The 20,062-nt window shown below is 41.4% G+C and overlaps 1 protein-coding gene across 14 annotated transcripts in view; it reads right to left on the bottom strand.

The window, feature by feature from the left end:
- The window catches only part of LOC105476893 (synergin gamma), a 95,119-nt gene that overhangs the window by 15,657 nt on the left and 59,400 nt on the right, over positions 1-20,062 (bottom strand). For 10 of the 14 annotated variants that reach the window (XM_011733201.2, XM_011733207.2, XM_011733202.2 and 7 more), the window contains 5 exons: positions 11,419-12,012; positions 9,841-10,004; positions 8,621-8,674; positions 7,767-7,863; positions 5,445-5,593 (listed from right to left, as the gene is read on the bottom strand). In XM_011733201.2, coding sequence (XP_011731503.1) covers positions 5,445-5,593; positions 7,767-7,863; positions 8,621-8,674; positions 9,841-10,004; positions 11,419-12,012 — 1,058 coding nt within the window. The remainder of the gene's footprint in view (positions 1-5,444; positions 5,594-7,766; positions 7,864-8,620; positions 8,675-9,840; positions 10,005-11,418; positions 12,013-20,062) is intronic. The other 4 variants (XM_011733205.2, XM_011733216.2, XM_011733214.3 and 1 more) reach the window with 2 other exon arrangements.

The following is a 20,062-nucleotide window of genomic DNA, read 5'->3' as shown; positions in this document are numbered from 1 at the left end:
GGCACCCTCGGCACACATCACTAGCCAATCAATTTCATTAGTAGCTGGAGCTCAGGAAGTAAATGCAGAGTTTAATGCATTTCTCTGATCCAGAGGATAATGAAGTGAATTCCAGAAGCTCAAAGAAAATTGGAGGACTGCAGCAAACACATGCCTTTTCTCCCAAGTTCCTTGGATTAGTTATCATAACAGTTAACCAATCCATTAAGGATAGAACTGGAAGACTCTCATTCAGACCCCAAGAATTCTACCTCTCTGAATGTAAATAGAGAAACAGAGGTTAAGTAGTAAACTACCCCCATTCCTTCTCCCCAGCTTCTGTTCGCAGTATTCTGATTCAGTTGCCTTTTAGGGGTGGTGATGTGTGGTACTATAGTCCTCCTTAGTCAGGTGGACTGTCAGGAGAGAAGATGTCTGGTAGCTTGGGCATGATTCTCCTCTGCTTCAGGAGAGGATGAAGGCAGGGTAAAGATGTCAGGTTGCCATGCAGATTTACTGCAATTAAAGTCCCTAAAGTAGTCTGGGTGTGGTGGCTCACACCTGTAATCCCAGTCCTTTGGCAGGTTGAGGTGGGAAGCCTGCTTGAGGTCAAGAGTTTGAGACCAGCCTGGGCAACATAGCGAGGCCCTGTCCCTACCAAGCCAGGCATGGTGGTGCATGCCTGTGGTCCCAGCTATGGGAGGTTGAGATGCAAGGATCACTTGAGCCTGGGAGTTCAAGGCTGTAGTGAGCCATGATTGTGCCACTGCACTCCAGCCTGGGTGACAGTGTGAGACCCTGTCTCTAAACAATAAATAAATAGGTAAATAAATAAAATTCAGTTTTAAGAACTTGATAACCTGTCATTACAATGGAAAGGAGAAGTGGGCAAGGGTAACAAGGGGTATCTACAGGGAGGGTTTCTGCCAGTGAATGAAGGGTAATGATACATTTCTCCTACTAGAGTAAAAACACTTATTTTTCCACTATAAATGCAACAAATGCTATCGAAAGAAAGTTGAAAAAATGAAAAAACTAAAGGAATATTGAAAAATCCAGTGTTCTGGCTGGACACAGTGGCTCATGCTTGTAATCCCAGCACTTTGGGAGGCTGAGGTGAATGGATTCCTTGAGCCCAAGGAGTTTGAGACCAGCCTGAGCAACATGGCAAAACCCTGTCTTTACAAAAACTACAAAAATATTAGCTGGGCTTGGTGGTGTGCACCTGTGGTCCCAGCCATTTAGGAGACTGAGGTGGGAGAATTGCTTCAGCCCAGGAGGTCAAGGCTGCTGTGAGCTGTGATCACACCATTGTACTCCAGAATGGGTGACAGAGGGAGACCCTGTCTAAAAAAGAAAGAAAAAAAAATCCAGTGTCTCATTACCTAAACACATCCCTAATATCATTTTGGCAGATTTCCTTCAAGCCCTGTAGTAACAGTTCTGTGTCATTCAAACTTCGTGTTCCTTTACAAAATGGCTGCATAAGATCCTGGCGTAAAGATTCACCACAATTTACTTAACCAGTCCTCTAGATTTGGACTTTCAGGTTGTCTCTAATTTTTCATGTTTACAAAGAACAACTCTTAACTTGCTTCTTTCTGTGAATTCATATTTAGAATCGCTGCCTTAAGACATTTTCTCAGAAGTGGAATTACTGAGTCAGCTACTCTGAATGAATATTAATTCCTTTAATTCATTCAGCTTTTACTGGGTGTTCACTGAATGTTTACATATTGCCTGGCACTGTGCTCAGATAAAGAAGAAAAGATGAAAAACGCAGTCTTGATCTCTGTCTTCAAGAAGTTCACAGCCAGGAGGAGAGCATGATGCCAAATTCTCTTTCCATAGGTGACTCCACCCTACAGTAGATAGTCCACATTTTACCACATCAACACTATTAGTATTCAAACAAATAGATCACACAAAAATTGGGCTTAATTAGTAGGCAGGCCAGGCGTGGTGGCTCACGCCTGTAATGCCTCTAGCACTTTGGGAGGCAGAGGTGAGTGGATTACATGAGGCCACGAGTTCGAGACCAGCCTGGCCAACACGGTGAAACCCTGTCTTTACTAAAAATACAAAAACTAGCTGGGCATGGTGGCAGGCGCCTGTAATCCCGGCTACTTGGGAGGCTGAGGCACGAGAATTGCTTGAACTCGGGAGGTGGAGGTTGCAGTGAGCCGAGATCGCGCCACTGCACTCCAGCCTGGGCAAGAGAGTGAGAGCTGTCTCAAAAAAAAAAAAAAAAAAAAAAAAAAGTAGGTAAAAAATGTAACCTTGTTTTAATTTGAATTAATGTTTACTGATTAACTGCACCTCCCCTTTTACAAATCACTTCACATTTTTGCTCATACGTTACTGAGATGTTGGTATATTTTTCATTGATTTGTATGCTTCCTTTACAGAGCAAAGACACAAGCCTGCCATCAGTATGCACTGCTACACCTCCTAGTTTACAATTTAATCTATTTTTTCCACACTTAAAATGACTTCCTCTCATACTCTGGAGTTATGCCATTTGGCCTATATTGAGAGATGTAATAAGAAACTACTCAATGAAACCTGTTGCTTTATTTACTGAAAGGATTTTTCTTTTTTTTTTTTTTTTTTTTTAAGACAATGTTGATTATATCAGTTTTCTCTTTAGGAGAACCCACAAAAGAAATTTCTTTCTGATATTAGTATCAAGGTCAGGCACAGTGGTTCATACCTATAATCCCAACACTTTGGGAGGCCAAGGTGGGTGGATCAGTTGAGCCCAGGAGTTTGAGACCAGCATGGCCAAAATGGTGAGACCCCGTCTCTACTAAAAATACAAAAATTAGCTGAGCGAGGTGGCGCATGCCTGTAATCCCAGTTACTCAGTAGGCTGAGGCACGAGAATCGCTTGAACCCACAAGGTGGAGGTTGCAGTGAGCCGAGATCGCACCACTGCCCTCCAGCCTGGGTGACAGAGCGAGACTGTCTGGGGAAAAAAAAAAAAAAAAGAGGTCAGAAGTTCAAAAGTGATATGGGCTTGAATTAGTTAATAGATTTTTTTTTTTTTTTAAAGATTTCTAATTTCATTATATTTCTTTCTTTTCTTTTCTTTCTTTTTCGAGACGGAGTTTCACTCTTGTTGCCCAGGCTGGAAGACAGTGGCGTGATCTCGGCTCACTGCAACCTCCGTCTCCTGGGTTCAAGCAATTCTCCTGCCACGGCCTCCCAAGTAGCTGGGATTACAGGCATGCACCACCACACCCAGCTAGTTTTGTATTTTTAATACAGATGGGGTTGATCAGACTGGTCTCCAACTCCCGACCTCAGGCGATCCACACACCTTGGCCTCCCAAAGTGCTGGGATTACAGGCATGAGCCACCGTGCCTGGCCTTCGTTATATTTTCTAACAAAAAAAATAAGGTATCTAACTTCATTTTCTTTTCTTTTTTTTTTTGAGACAGAGTCTTGCTCTGTCACCCAGGCTGGAATGCAGTGGTACCATCTCGGCTTACTACAACCTCCATTTCCCAGGTTCAAGCAATTCTCCTGCCTCAGCCTCCCAAGTAGTGGGGATTACAGGCACTAGATACCACAGCCGGCTAATTTTTTTTTTTTTTTTTTTGTATTTTTAGTAGAGATGGTGATTCAGCATATTGGCCAGGCTGGCCTCAAACTCCTGGCCTCAATTGATCTGCCTGCCTTGGCCTCTCAAAGTGCTGGGATTCAGGCATGAGCCACCATGCCTGGCCTAATTTCATCATATTTTCTAACTACTATTAATATGTAGGATTGTTACGAATTTTTGCCACATGCAATACATTTATACTCTTGAATTTAGATTAAAAAATGTATTTTTTTATCTATCTATCTATCTATCGACTGACCAGGTTATGAGATTGGTTAATTTTTGTATTTTTGGTAGAGACGGAGTTTTACCATGTTGCCCAGGCTGGTCTCAAACTCCTGGGCTCAAGTGATCCGCCCACCTCAGCCTCCCCAAAGCGCTGGGATGACAGGGGTGAGCCACTGCACCAGGCTGCTTGAATTTAGATTTTTAAAAGAATTTCATTATCACCAACTAAACATAATTTTATCTCTTTTTTCAATATTAATACTTCATTTCTTACTTCACTTGCCAGAACAGTTTTTTTAAAAAAATTATCTACCTACGGTTTTAGGTTAGAAAATGAGAACTGATCCAAGGGAACAAGAAAAAGTTTTGGAAATTATTTAAACTCTTAAAGACTTTAATATTACAAACCAGAAGCAACATGACAATGGTGAGAGGATGTGCTGCTGAAGACACATTGTTGGGGTAGCTGGGTATCCACCTGGCTATCAGTTCAGAAAATTAGAACTGCTTCCTCCCACACAACTGCAATCCCATTCAGATGGGTCACAGTGTTCCATGTTAAAAAAAAATTGGAATAGCATATTTATTCCAGCTGTGGAAGGAAGATAAACTTCTGACTATTGTGAAATAAAGGATATCATCAGAGACAAACTGAATAGGTATGAATATATAAAAATAAAATAGTTTCGCCCAATGAAATGTAAAAAAGGGACAGTAATAGAGGAGGAAAAAAAGCAGATAAAAGTTTACAAGCTTATATATATGTATATAAATCTATTACAAATATGAAATATATAAGGTCAATAACCATATTCCAAGGAATAAATGGTCAAATGGTCAAAAGAGTCCAATCCATTTATACACAAAGGAAACAGAAATAGTAACTGTCATTTGGAACATGGCAAAGCCTCTCATGAAATTAAAACAAAATGCAAAAAACACCTTAGGGAATAATTGCATGCTTGTTAAATTAAGAAACTGATAGGACATAATGTAGAGAAATGTATCCATGTACTTATATATATCTGGTAGCATTGCAAACAATACAAGCTCTTGGAAAGCCTTCTAATAAATGTAACAACAGCTACATATGTATACATGCACCTGTGCAGACACACACACTGACCTCTTACTCCACTTAGAGGAACTACATCCCCACAAAGGAACAGTGATTTGTTATTTAGAGAACTACTCATAACAGGAAAAAATGAAAATAACCCAAGAACCTAAAAAAAGAAGGGCTAAACAAACTACAGGATGGCAACATGAGGTATCATATAGCTTTTTGAAAGGACACATATGGGGACACAAATAACTAGAAGTGCAAAGGGAGTATCTCAAACCAATGCTTTGCAAAACTCCCATGTGTTATGTGAATTAAGAAAGGTGTAGCCAGAGTGAATGTTTTCCTATACTCTTTTTTTCCTTAGGTTCCCTGGGCCTTGGAGAGATCAGAAGCCGACCTGGTGCTGTTCAGCTGACCACACACCGGTGATCTCCCTCCTTTAATACAACAGGCTCCAGTTGGCACCTTCAGCCTCCAGTAAGTACCATCATAGGAATACACTCTGCTTTACAGCTTAGGTTTCTGGAAAGGAAAGCAACTGCTGAGTTGTTTCATGGACTTACTGTGAGTGTGGCGAGTGACATGAAGCCGATTAGGTTATTCCATACTTTATCGATGTCCTTCAGCAACTGCTGGAGTTTCTCACTGCACACTGCAGTGGCTTTGATCCCCAGCTCCACACGCTTGGTTACCCTGTACACTTCAACAACACCTGATGGGATGAGAGAGCAGAGAGAGAGTGTTGACAGTGGAGACACAGAGGAACCAGACAGGGGAGCATCATTGCTGGCTGATATCTATTAGAAACAAGGGTACATCTGGACAGAGGTGTACGTACTATTCTCTGGGACCAATCCACTTCTCAGTGCTGCTGTATAGCTCACTGGTAAGAGCACAGACTCTAAAGCTGCACTGCTTGGGTTCAAACTCCAGCTATGCCTCTTACTGGCTACATGACCTTAGGCAAGTCACATAACCTCTCTGTAACTCCATTTCCTCATCTGTGAAGTTGGGACGGTAACAGTACCTCCTCCAAGGATGGTTGAGAGGATTAAACAGGTTAACATGGTAAAAGGCTTACAACAGTGCTTGGAGAATGGCAGGCAATATGCAAGTTATTAGGTTTTGTTTTTTGGGAGGTTTATTTATGAGTCCATCTGCTTGAATCTGGGAAATCCCAATAAACTAGCTGAAAATGGGGATAGTAAAAATTTAAAAGAATCTCAATGTTAATAGCATCACAAAGTAATTAAGAAATATCTCACCCCTCTGAATCTGAAGGTCTTACAAACACTTTGACTTCACTTATCTTTATACATGCAACAGGATGCAGACCGGTTCTTTTCCTGTGGTCTCTAAATTGTGGCTGAACTCTTCAAGCAAGGATGAGAGGTGGTAAGTACCTCACATTCTAAGGACAGCCACCAGATACATCCCTAACCCCTGCAATGTGACAGTCACCAAAGACATGACCCCAACCTCTCTAAGTGAACACAGAGGGATTCCAGGGGATCTTCAGAGTGGTGCCTCAGCAGCCCTGTGCACAGCACTATGGCCTTTCTGCTTCATTCCCCAAGGGAGGGGCAGAAATCACTGCCCACCCTAAGCCAAGTGAGGGCGCTTCTAAGAGAATCTTCCATAGATACAAGGATACGAGGAGAAAAGACAGGTGCCCCATTTCCTGGTGGACATCTGCTTATGCAGAACTGTGCCTGTTTGAGCAGGAAAAGAAGACCCCGAGTGAGGTGGCAGGAGTAAGGCAGAGGCTACATCCCTTCACTCTCCACTCATCCAGCAAATATTTTTGAGTGCCAACTATGTGCGGGACACTAGATTAGGTGTTAGGGACACACCAGTGAACAAAACAGACCAAAATCCTAGCCTTCGTGGAGGTTCATTCTAGTGGAGGGAGACAGAGCATAAAAACAACAAGTAACTAGGCGCAGTGGCTCACACCTGTGATCCCAGCAATTGGGAGGCCAAGGTGGGTGGGTTGCTTGAGCTCAGGAGTTCGAGACCAGCCTGGGCAACATGGCGAAAACCCGTCTCTACAAAAACTACAAAAATTAGCTGGGCACATCGTGGTGCGCGCCTGTGGTTCCAGCCACTTGGGAGGCTGAGGTGGGAGGATTGCTTGAGCCTGGGAGGTGGACGCTGCAGTGAGTCATGATCACATCACTGTACTCCAGCCTGGGTGACAGAGTGTGATCCCGTCTTAAGAAAAGAGCAGTAAGTAACATATGTAAGAAATTAAAGGTAATAGAGCAAAAGAGAAAATCCAGCAGAGAATGGGATGCGAAGTGCCGGGGTGGGGAGAGAGGATACTCTTCGGAGAGACGGATGCTAGGAAAGATTTCACTCAGAAGCTGACAAGTGAGTAAAGATTTGAAAAAGATTAGGGTCCAGCGTGTGTGGCTCCGGCCACGGGCCAAGCCTGAGCCTGGGGAAGGGAGGAACACCGAAGCGGACAGAGGCTGCGCTTTCACGTTGGACTGACATATCTAATTGCTGCAGATGACCAGGAGGTTAAGGATTCTGTGGTGTCATTAAGCGGTCGAGAGAAAGAATATAGAGTATGGTAAGGAACTGATGGGAGACAAGATGATTTTATTTCAGTGCATCAGTAGCTCTGATAAACCAGTAACAGAGACATAATTTTATATTTTTGCTATTATGTATATAACAAGGACGAGGAAACTTAGCCATAGAGACTTTTTAAGTTCAATAGTTTACTGCCTGTAACTTAAGTGTCTTACCCACAAATGCAGATGCTTCTTAGTGAAGTCATATGTAACTTGAGAGATCTAGCTTAAAATAATTCAAGGGAAAAGTGAAAATAATGCAAAGTGCCATCATTTTCAATAGTAAAATATAAAAGAACATACCTAATAAATATTCCATGCCTTGAGCTGACTGAATTACTTCTGTGCAAACAGAACTACTACTGATTCCATTTAAGGTATCATTTGCCTTCTTAATGACCTACAAGAAATGAAATCACATCACCTTACATAACTAACAAAAGTCATCGCAAATCAATTTACTGTTAGTAGAAAACCCAACCGAAAAGCCACGAGGTGTCAAAAAATCTCATTTTATCCTTGAAGAAACAATCCTCCATTTCTTTGGAAGAGAAAAGACAGTTTTCTTTTTTTTTTTTGAGACGGAGTCTCGCTCTGTAGCACAGGCTAGAGTGCAGTGGTATAGTCTCAGCTCACCACAACCCCCAGCTCCCGGGTTCAAGTGATTCTCCTGCCTCAGTCTCCTGAGTAGCTGGGACTACAGGCGTGCGCCACCACGCCTGGCTAATTTTTGTATTTTTAGTAGAGACGGGGTTTCACCATGTTGATCAGGCTGGTCTTGAACTCCTGACCTCGTGATCTGCCCGCCTCAGGCTCCCAAAGTACTGGGATTATAGGTGTTGAGCCACCGCACCCAGCCAAGACAGGTTCTTTAGTTTAAATACTATTTTGATTTAGTCAGAGTTAATGAAATCACTTTGGTATTTCTTAAACACAATGACAGATGAGGAGACGACTGACACATGAGCCAGTCTGCTATTGTAAGTGTGAAAGAAGCCTCACCTACGATGTATGACTTCCACAGAGTTTCACTTTGCCCAGGGACATCCACGTAAGGCTCTCCTGAAGTTTGCCTCTGTCCATTCAAATGAACCAAGAAGGCAAAAAGGCACAAGAGAACACTTACATACATGTGAACGCAAAAATGACATACTCACATTCAGGGCACTCCCCAGGCATCTCTGCCATTCATATGCATATCTCTCATTTTCCTGTGAATTTGATAAAAAGAACTGGGTTACGCCTTGAGCGCAAACCTGGAATCTTCCATTGATGACTCTGTCAATTCAAAGGGCTTGAGCTTGGAAGACTTTCCTTTTTATTACAATCACTCTAGTTCAAGCAGTTTTTTTTTTCTTTTTTTTTTTGAGACAGGGTCTTGCTCTGTTGCCTAGGTTGAAGTGCAGTGGCATGATTTCTGCTCACTACAGCCTCAACTCCTGGATGCAAGCAATCCTCCCACCTCAGCCTCCAGAGTAGCTGGGACTACAGGTGCGCACCGCCATAAGCGGCTAATTTTGGTATTTTTGGTAGAGGTGGGGTTTCACCATATTGCTCAGGCTGGTCTCAAACTCCTGAGCTCAAGTGATCTGCCCAACTTGGCCTTCCAAAGTGCTGAGATGACAGGGATGAGCCACCACGCCCGGCCGCAGTTTATCTTTTGAACTCACTAATAACTATGCTAAATTACTAATAAATGTAACTTCTGAGCACAGGATCTGTGAGTCGAAGGGACATGCTTTCCAGCGGCTTCCCCCTGTGAGTGTTGCCTCATTTGTTCCATCAGTAACAGTGTAAGCCCTTCTTCCAAGGCACTCAGCATGTAGCTATCTGGTACAGAAACTGCTATTAGGCTGCTGGCTTTCCACTCCCTGGTTATAACGCTGTGTGTGAGGACATGGCCCACGTGCACGTGTAACAAGGAGTAGGGAAAGGCAGGAGTTAAGTGTGTTGGCCATAGGAGGAACATACCGTGGTATAGGTGTGCACCACCATGCCCGGCTAATGTACTAAGATGCAGCAGACAAAAATAAAAAATTCAGAATATTCTCCCTGTCTCCTCTATTTTGAGGTTTCGTGAAGACAATAAAGTCTAAGTGCTCAAGAAGAATTCTACAAACTCTGCCATCCTTGTGAAGTCCCATGAATAGTTTTGGTTTTAGGGTCACTGACTACTTTCAGTGGGTGCCACACCTGGAAAATGTTTTCACCCAGGGCTAATGTTACCCTTCTCTCACTTAATTACATAGTTTATGTCTGGTGCTTTGTGCCTTTCTGCTCCTCATTTTCCCCATGTGAAAGCTGAGAGCATTCTGTCTTGGGGTCCTGTGTGCTTGCTGGTCTGTTATCCACCCCCTATAGAAAGCTCTCCTCTCACCTCCACCTCTCCCGTCAGGTCTTTGTACTTGTCTCGGATGACGGGCAGCGCGGGCTTCTCATTCAGAGTATTGGAACGGTCTCTGAAAGGCTGCTCCAAAGCCGGAGAAGGGGAAGAACGGCTTATTTCTTTATCACCGAGGCTCAAACTCCTCTTGTGTGATCCTGGGAGAAGGGGAGAATACAGTCAAAGGTTTTGGCCACCTACCTTAGTTCAGGCAGAGGCTCTTCCTCGCTACCACAACCCTCTTTTTTTTTTTTTTGTTTTTAAGACAGAGTCTTGCTTTGTTGCTCAGACTGGAGTACAGTGGTGCGATCTCGGTTCACTGCAACCTCTGCCTCCTGGGTTCAAGCGATTCTCCTGCCTCAGCCTCCTGAGTAGCTGGGACTACAGGTGTGCACCACCGTGCCCGGCTAATGTTTGTATTTTTAGTAGGGATGCGGTTTCACCGTGTTGGCCAGGCTGGTCTCGAACTCCTGACCTCAAGTTAATTCGCCTGCCTCCGCCTCCCAAAGTGCTGAGATTACAGATGTGAGCCACCGCACCCAGCCCACAACCCTCTTCTTCAGATGCTTATGTCATGAGGCATTCACAAACACATTCCTCATTCATTCTTTCTGGGAAGCTACATGTTGAATTCTTTCCACTGTTCTTTCTTGCTTGGTTTCCCTGCCTTTTATTTTCAACATGACTCTTCTCTGATCTATCACAAGTCTTCCATAATGCTCAGTGCAGAATCACTGGAGTCTGGAGAACAAAAGCACCTTTCTAAATACCCGTGTGTATTTCCAGTCATTTGTTATGGATTTGTAATCGAGTTCCTTCGCAGGCTCTCAATCCAGCTGAAATCAACGACCCCTTCAGTCAGGATGAGATTAAAGCAGAAGAGGCAAACTCAAATGCCTTCAGAGACCAGGCAAGGAAAGTGAATACCCTAAGTAGGTCCGCTGAGACAGGAAGCGGTGGGGATTATGGCAAGAGAGAGAGAATGACCCATCTACAGGGAGCGGTGCTTTTGGCTCCAGCTGCTTGTCAGCATATGGGAGTGCAGACCTACTAGTGCCAGATATTATGACTTCTCAAGAAAAGGTGGAAATCCAGATTGGGAAATCTCATGTCTTTTAAATACTGGCAATTACTTCATACTTAAAAATCTCTTGTGTGGGTCAATGTGATATGCAGGCTGGATGCAGATCCACGGCCACCACATTGCAACCTTTGGATTCAAAGACATTATCTGTGCCCCGGGAACAGGAGAGGAGCTAACGTGCCTTCAAGTGGCTCAAATCCACTTATCTGGCTCTTTTAACACAGCGCACCTCTAACCAAACGAGCTAATGAACAATACCTGTATGCTATGCTTGTTTTTAGCCCATAGAACAGTTATCTGAGGGATACTGATTTTGACTCCGGTCTCAGGGAAATCTTTATTATAGCTATCTGTAATTGACCCGGATTTCAAAGATTAGAAAAATCTATTTCCTGCTAAACCAGGGAGCAACATTTTATTCTTAAGAACATCTAACATCTCAGTGGAAAAAAACTGCAATAGTAAAATCTACCTTGGAAGCTACTCACCTTGAACAGAAAGGTCAAAGGTTGCCAGCTCACTTTTGATCATTTCTTCACTGGATTTCATTTTGCTTTGTGAAGTGGCTACTAAGAAGTCAAATTTGCTGATTTTGGGCTTTTCACTTTGAAACTCTCCAAAGTCATCTGAACACTCGTTGGGGGTTTCTTGAGAGGCACCACTGGACGCTGGGCTGGGACAAGTGGCCTCTGGGCTCCGTTCAGCTGTAGGCAGGTCCTGTCTTGTGAAATCTTTATAGTCTCTGCTTTCATATTCCTTTTGCTCACTGGTCTGAGGAATCATGTCTTTAAAACTGGCAAACGCTGGGAAGGTGGTCTCTGGAAGAGCATCTTCACTTGCAAAGGTTGTTACTTTGGAGAGAGATGTCATGGTGATGTTTTCAGAACTGCCAAATGAAGTGTCTTTCTTTTGAAGAATTGAGGTGGCTGAGGGGGATCCACTTCCTGCTGAGAGGACAAATGGAGAGAGTTTTCTGCCCTGAGTTGCATCATCCCTGTCTGACCAGTCACAGCTTGTAAGTGTGCTCACTGCAAAATTGCTACTGTAGCTTCCAAAAGCAGCATATTTTAAGTCCTCTATATCTGAAAGGGAAATAAGACCCCACAATTAGAGGCAAGCAATTTAGGCAAAATGCCCTCAACTCTGTAGAAGCAAAATGCCTAGCATATTTGATTAGTTTTATACTATGTTGAAATTAGCTAAATTTAGAGTTTGCACTAAAATTAAAAGAGTTGGGCTGTAAAATCTGATCTTAAAAAAAACCCACATTAGCCTTGAGTTGGCATTTACATTTAGTTACCAAGAACCATTTTCTTTGGCTACAAAAATTACTAAAAAAAGATAGGAGGTTCATCTACCAATGTATATACTATTTGATATACGATTGGGGTCATTTAATAAATTGTTCCCTTATAAACTTAAAAACGTACTGATATTCCTTGCCTAAAACATGTCTCCCTTCATCTTGACTATGTTGGAAAATGTGCCTTTAAAACATGGTCATGTGAAATGTACATGGCAAAATAATTAAAAGTTGACAGTTTCTCAAAACTAAAATGAAAATAATGTCATCTAACTTTTAATCAATTATTAGGGTTTCTGTCATAATATTATCACTTATTAGGATTTCTGTCTCAGGCAATGCCAAATATGAGATTTTAATCAAGCAATTACTTACCTAGTTGTTATTTTGGTCAAATTGGACATCATATTGCTGTGATGAAGTATGAGGAAAGAAAAATCAATCTGATCTACTTTCGCCCTTAAAAAATGCAATAAAAAGATCTGGGTCCTGTTGGGCTCCACTTTTTCCTTCAACTATGTATCTACTCTCCATTTAAAAAAAAAAGGAAAGAAGGAAAAAAAAAAAAGAACTGCTGGGCAGACGACTGATTTTACAAAGCATTCTTAATACATAGTTAAGTAATTTAAGAGGCAGCATAAAACAGCAGAAAGAATGTAGGTTTTTGATTTAGAAAGACCTGAGTTCGACTCTGCTACCTACTATTTGTGTGGCACTAGGCAGATGATTGAACATTTCTGAACCTCAGTTTGCTTATCAGTAAAATGAGGAGAAGACCATGTACTTGGAAGGACTGTGTTAAGGCCATCAACCGTGACCACGTGTGTAAAAGGCCAGATTGACGCCTGGTGAGCAATACATAATAGCTAGTGTCTGCTCTGCATAGGTGCCACCAGCCTCAACTTGACAGTTAATTGCTGCTTTAGAGCCTAGAGGGGAATTTCAAAGCAAAAATGAAAAGTCAACTCAACATTTTAGTGGTATTACTAGGAGAAAAAGGTTCTTGCTCATTTTCAAAAAGCAAAACCAGCCGAGACTGGATTAGGCTGGTGTGGAGAAGTAGGTTGATATGCATTTAGTTTCACTGTAGTCACTGTACATGAGGCAAGAAGGCTAAATACAAGACTCTTCCTCTGACAACCACATATGTGATTTACAAGGAAACTGCTCAAAAGTTTTGTGACCTAGATTTTCAGAACTAAGTCAACAGGTGAACCACCATGGAGTCATTTTTCTCTTTCTTTCACAGCGATACTGCATAATTTATGAGGGGTAAGAGGCTCCTGACATTTCCATAGCTCTTCTAATGGTATAATCCAAATCTCTTTTTCTTTGAGCTGTTAGGAAAGGGGTACTAAGTTAATAATAAAAACAAAAAACACTAGCCATACAAAAAACCAACCAGCAAAAAGCAAACACTTTTCACAGAATGATGGTATATTTAAAAATTCTCTGGTGCAATCATACCCTTCAAATGTGGTTTATAAAACAGAAGGAAAAAAATATTCAGGTGAAAAGGTTTGTTTTTTTTTTTCTTAATTTCTTTTTTGAGACGGAGTTTTACTCATCACCCAGCCTGGAGTGCGATGGCGCAATCTCGGCTCACTGCAACCTCCGCCTCCTGGGTTCAAGTGATTCTCCTGCCTCAGCCTCCGGAGTAGCTGGGACTACAGGCAACCGCCACCATGCCTGGCTAGTTTTTGTATTTTTAGTAGAGACGGGGTTTCACCATGTCAGTCAGGCTGGTCTTGAACTCCTGACCTCAGGTGATCCGCCCGTCTCGGCCTTCCAAAGTGCTGGGATTACAGGTGTGAGCCACCATCCCCGGCCTGATACCCTTTTAATAGGAAAGATTCTGGAAGCAGTTCCTAATATAGTTTCCCAAAATGCTTTCATAGGACCTAGGAATAAAAATAATCTGTATTATGAAACATTCTTCTGAATGTACCCCTCCAAGAATAGTCCTATATTTAACTGCATCACCCCCTGATTGAATTTCACCTCATTTGAGTCTGGACACCTTCTGGTGCCTTTAAATAGTGGGGGAAAAAACAAAAACAAAAGAACACTACAGCAAAAGACCAAGAAAGCTTTGGGTTAAAGGCTTTTCCATTCATTCTAAACTCTAGATTTTTCACCTGAGGCCAGGCGCAATCCCGCAGGAGAATCGCTTGAACCCAGGAGGTGGAGGTTGCAGTGAGCCAAGATCGCACTCCAGCCTGGGCAACAAGAGCGAAACTCTGTCTCAAAATAGTAGTAATAATAATAATAATTAGCTGGGCGCGGTGGCGTGTGCCTGTAATTCCAGCTACTTGGGAGGGTGAGGCAGGAGAATCGCTTCAATCAGGGAGTCGGAGATTGCTGTGAGTCAAGATGGCACCACTGCACTCCAGCCTGGCGACAGTTTGAGACTCTGTCTCAAAAAAAAAGGAGACAATTTTCCTAGAGGCAAATGATAAATTTAACGAAAAGATATCTCCAGTTCAAACACTGCAATCAAGATATTGCTATGGTAATAAAAAGATCTTTCTTTGCAATTACACAACAACAAAATGTCTTTTAAAAAACTAAAATGACTAATATAATCAGGTAAAAGGCATTACAGGCAATAAGGGATTGCCTTAGCTGAGGCATTTTTAAGCATTTTTAAAATTTCAGGAAATCTTATTTTTATTAAACATGATAACGCCTGTAACATCTTGCCTTTTGGAGCAACTCCCAGAAAAGACTAAATGAAAGACTAGAAAAGCAAATGAAAGACTTAAAAAGAAATATTTTATACTTAAAATGAAGAGTAAATACACAAGATTCACTAAAATCAAGCCTCAAAATTGAGTTTTAAATTTACTTTTGCTTATTTGTTGGCTACTATAGTGTGAAAAAGTAATTTCGTAAAGTGTAATTCATTTGAACACAAGTACTGACGGTACATAAGGAATGTGAGACAGAACACCATGCCCCTAAACTTAGCATTTATAAACAATATAAATACAGGGCAGTATGTTCTGGCATAGCGAATATTTGTAAACCATTTTCTAAGAAAAATGTGGTACATCAGTTCATTGAATGTAGCTTAAAGTAAGAAAATTTTCATTTCCCATGTTAATAGTTCTACATTTCTAAGCAGTCCAGTTATAGGTATTATTGTATAATGGTCTTAAAAATATTAAATATTATGTAACACCTACAACATAAGTGATAGAAGTCTTGTCTGAAAAAATGATGTGGAATAACCCACATTTTAGTTTGTAATCACTGAAGCTAGTATAGATGGATTTTCAATTTGATAGCTGAATTCTGAAAATTGCAAGAGAAAAAGGAAAAAGAAAATGGAGAATGAATGCAATAAAATGAACAGAAAATCACTACTGTATTTCCAGTTCTGCTGTGGAACTCCTAGGCTGTGCTAGGCTGAACTGCATTTGCACACAGATAATATGCCAAATTGTGTGTTTTAATGCATACATCTGTTTGCAGCCAGGAATGTCCTATTACAAAGGCCAAAGGAATAAATGTATACGATCTGTTTTCCATCACGGATCTCAGATCAAAACGTGGCTTTCTTGCTTATGCTGGCAAGTAACCCTATTAGTCTCTTCCATAACCTCTATTCAAATCTCTTTTGAGTGGATGTTGTACATGAAAACAAGGTATTTTTCGAACAAAGAATGTCGGCTGCTACTACAGGACACAGACAGCCAAGCTCATTCCCAAGGACATTTACTAAAGCTGTAAGTATATGCCCAGGTGATGAAGAGTTACTGGCTTTTGAAGGAGTTGAGAGAAAGAGGAAAGGAGATATACGTGCAAATTCCACTATTCTCATTTTATATAGCAATAAAAATGTTCATTGGACTAAGAAAGAAACGTATTTTCATTTACAGTACTGATTTAATCTAAACTTCATTTACCAAAGCAAACCGTAAAATACTTGTACATTTCAGTTTCTCTCTACTCTGGGCCCTAATCTCCTTTAGGCCCTATTCTGTCTTTGATCTACCTATGAGATCAGTCGTATTCATATTCTCTGTTAACTAAAACACCTGGTCTGTGTCCTGTACGTCTCAAACACTGAAGAAAACAGGAATGAAAGTGATCACAGTGTAAGTGGACAGGCTGGAAAATGCTGCTGTTTAATCGCCATCCAGTGTTTTCTAATCTGTATGAAAACTTCCTGTTCTTCATTTGTACTGACTCACGCAACTCTATGGTTTAAATTATATCCACACTATCTATAAGCACCTTTGGGTTTCTGTGTCAGTGTTTTAAGTTCAAAACTGAAAACTGGAAATCCTGTGGATATTTTAAGTCACAGGAAGTCAGAAGGCCAAGGAATGGTGTCAGGATACACAGTGGGACTGCCCCTAGTCATCAGTAAAAATCTCATCAAAGAGACACCAAATGAACACAGAAGACAGGAAGTACAACTGAGGCCTTTTGGTTCTTTGGTGCATTATTTTAGGATTTAGCACAGGTTTTTTGATATTGCCAGTGTTCCCTTCATGTTCATTTGCTACTTTTTTTTTTTTTTGAGACGGAGTCTGGCTCTGTCACCCAGGCCGCAGTGGGAGTGGCACAATCTCGGCTCACTGCAACCTCCGCCTCACAGGTTCAAGCAATTCTCGTGCCTTGGCCTCCCGAGTAGCTGGGACTACAGGCGCTCGCCACCTCACCTGGCTAATTTTTGTATTTTTAGTAGAGACAGGGTTACACCATGTTGGCCAGGCTGGTCTCAAACTCCCGACCTCAGGTGATCCGCCCGCCTCGGCCTCCCAAAGTGCTGGGAATACAGGCATGAGCCACTGCGCCCGGCCATCATCTGCTACTTCTAAAAATCAGCAGGGATTTTGATGTGAACAACAGAGTGACTACAGAACAACAGATACATGGGTATACCTTCTCAGGTACTGATACATGAAGTGAAGCACTAATGGCATCAGGGTAAACAAAACAGTATTTTGTTTGTTTGTTTAAACCTATAGCATAGAGTTCTTCAAGTCTTTTTTACAAAAGAAGTTTAAGTCATTACATTACATTAAAACTACCTCCCTAAAAAGTAATGTTGCTTTGGAAATATCCATTACTCAATTTGAGAATGTATGCTTTACGCACAGTTACATTCAGTCATTTTCTGCAGCCTGCTCAGATAAATGCAGAAAAGAGTTAAAATAAAGCAGTCCTACATGGACCAATTAATCTAGCATTACAGAATTCCATTGACAAAGAAATTCCTCAGCCAAAGCCATCAAGAGATTGGTCTTATAAATAGCATGGGAAAATCCAAAATAAAGGGCAGCTAGCATTATCACTAAATGGAAGCTACAGTAAGATCTCTTTCTTTCAAATGTGTTAGCAGCACATATCATAAATAAAATACAATGCATTTATACAAAGTTTTTGAAACGAAGTATTATTCAACTTTTTAAAGCAGTATGCTCTGGACAATGCTGTACTTTGAATGGCAGGCCTGGCTTTTCTCAGAGTTAATCTAAACCTCTAAATACAACTTTTTTTCTTTCTTAAAGGGCATATTTAAGACACTACAAGTGATCTCTTAGGAATCCTATTCAAAATCCTCATCTTCTTCTAGGCTAGGTGCAGTAGCTCACACCTGTAATTCCACTACTTTGGGAGGTCGAGGCAAGTGGATCGATCACCTGAGGTCAGGAGTTTGAGACCAGCCTGGCCAACATGGTGAAACCCCATCTCTACTAAAAATACAAAAATTAGCTGGGAGTGGCGGCAGGCACCTGTAATCCCAGTTACTTGGGAGGCTGAGGCAGGGGAGTCACTTAAACCTGGGAGGCAGAGGTTGCAGTGAGTTGAGATCCAAGATCATGCCATTGCACTCCAGACTGGGTGAGAGGGAAACTCTGTCTTAAAAAACAAAACAAAACAAAACAAAACAAAACAAACAGGCGCGGTGGCTCACGCCTGTAATCCCAGAACTTTGGGAGGCCAAGGCAGGCGGATTACCTGAGGTCAGGAGTTCGAGACCAGCCTGACCAACATGAAGAAACCCCCGTCTCTACTAAAAATACAAAATTAGCTGGGAGTGTTGGGCATGTGCCTGTAATCCCAGCTACTCAGGAGGCTGAGGCAGGAGAATCACTTGAACCTGGAAGGCAGAGGTTGCACTGAGCCAAGATCGTGCCATTGCACTCCAGCCTGGGCAACAAGAATGAAACTCCATCTCGGAAAAAAAAAAAAAAAAGTCTTCATTTTCAGTGATTTAATTTCCTTCCTTCCTCAAATTCTAAAAAAGAACAAAGAATTAAAGCCTCAAAACATAAGAATACAAAATATAAACCATGGAAATATCCCATTTTCCCAGGGATTTTATTGGTTTTGGGTTTCTAACCTGAAACACAGTAATATTCTCAAGGTTTTTTACTGTTACCATACTCTAAAATGGAGAAAATATTTTCCATGTTTGACCTACGCTTGTTGCTACATTTCATTGGTCCTTCTAGAAATTGTTTTCTTAAAAATAAGAATGGTTCAACCCTTACTTTCTTAGACACACCCCCCAAACTTGTTTTAAGAATTTGCTTTATGTACTATCAGAAAAGAAAAAAAAAAAGCCTGAGGGTTGCTTCATCATACAGAATACATAACTGCAAATCTAACATGCTCTGCAATTAGAGGATGGAGCACCCAATTTTTCTTTCTTTGAGACAGGGTCTTGCTGTCACCCAGGCTGGAGTGCAGTGATGTGATCACAGCTCACTATAGCCTCAACCTCCCAGGATCAACTGATCCTCACCTCCTGAGTAGCTGGGACTACAGGTGCACACCACCATGTCCGACTAATTTTTGTATTTTTTGGTAAAGATGGGGTTTCACCATGTTGCCCAGGCTGGTCATGAACTACCAGCCTCAAGCAGTCCACCCACCTTGGCCTCCCAAAGTGCTGGGATTATAGGCGTGAGCCACCGCGCCCGGCTGAGTATCCAATTTCAAACTCAAATCAAATTCCATCCTGAAGACTTCCTGCTATTAATACAGAACACTTTCTATTATGCAGATTATCAATTTAAATACAGTTTACATTTACTGTGCTCAGAAGCCCATTTCAATATTATCTGATTTATTTTAAATTAAGTTTATAACTATCTAGTTATCTATAACTACGTAGTAGCTTGAACTATGCAGTTAGTTACAGATAACTAGATAGTTATGGATAACTAGGTAGTTATAGTTAACTCTTTCCACAACACTCAACTCTTAGGTCTTTTTCCTCACCTTCCCCTTCTCTTCAATGTCATGCCTAGTAAAGACAGATTCTCTACAATAAAATATGATCAGTTTCTTCAAGAGAAGAAACTGCAACAAATGTTCTTTCTCCCTATCATGTAAAGTAGTGTAAGGTTTACTCTTATTTAAGTCTGAAGTTATATTTCAATGCAATGCCATGTTAAAAACTTACATTAATGGAATTATAAGAAACAAAGGCTAAAATGTACCAATACTTTCTTAGAAGACAGGTGTTTGACGAAACAAAACTAAAGGGGAAAACCCTCTAGTCTCAGGCTACTATTGCTTTAAACTTGGTACCAGTCAGGTATTTCTTTGGTCTAACCCTGAAAAAGTACAAATTACACACATCCCCACACTTTCAAAATATGCCAAAGAATTATTTATTAACACAAGACTTACAGATCACAAAAGAGAGTGATACAGAAGAGCTGGAAAAGAAGTCATCAGAATAAGCATGCAGATCAGTGTTTGCAGAGGAATATACTAAAGCAAATTAGAAGGCACATTCACACAGAAAATGTCTAAATTGAAAAAAAGACATCAGAAAAGCAGCCAAAAAAAGGGCACTA

This window comes from Macaca nemestrina, chromosome 17 (assembly GCF_043159975.1).
Source record: "Macaca nemestrina isolate mMacNem1 chromosome 17, mMacNem.hap1, whole genome shotgun sequence".
Taxonomy (NCBI): Eukaryota; Metazoa; Chordata; class Mammalia; order Primates; family Cercopithecidae; genus Macaca; species Macaca nemestrina.
This window is presented reverse-complemented; position numbering and strand designations above follow the sequence as displayed.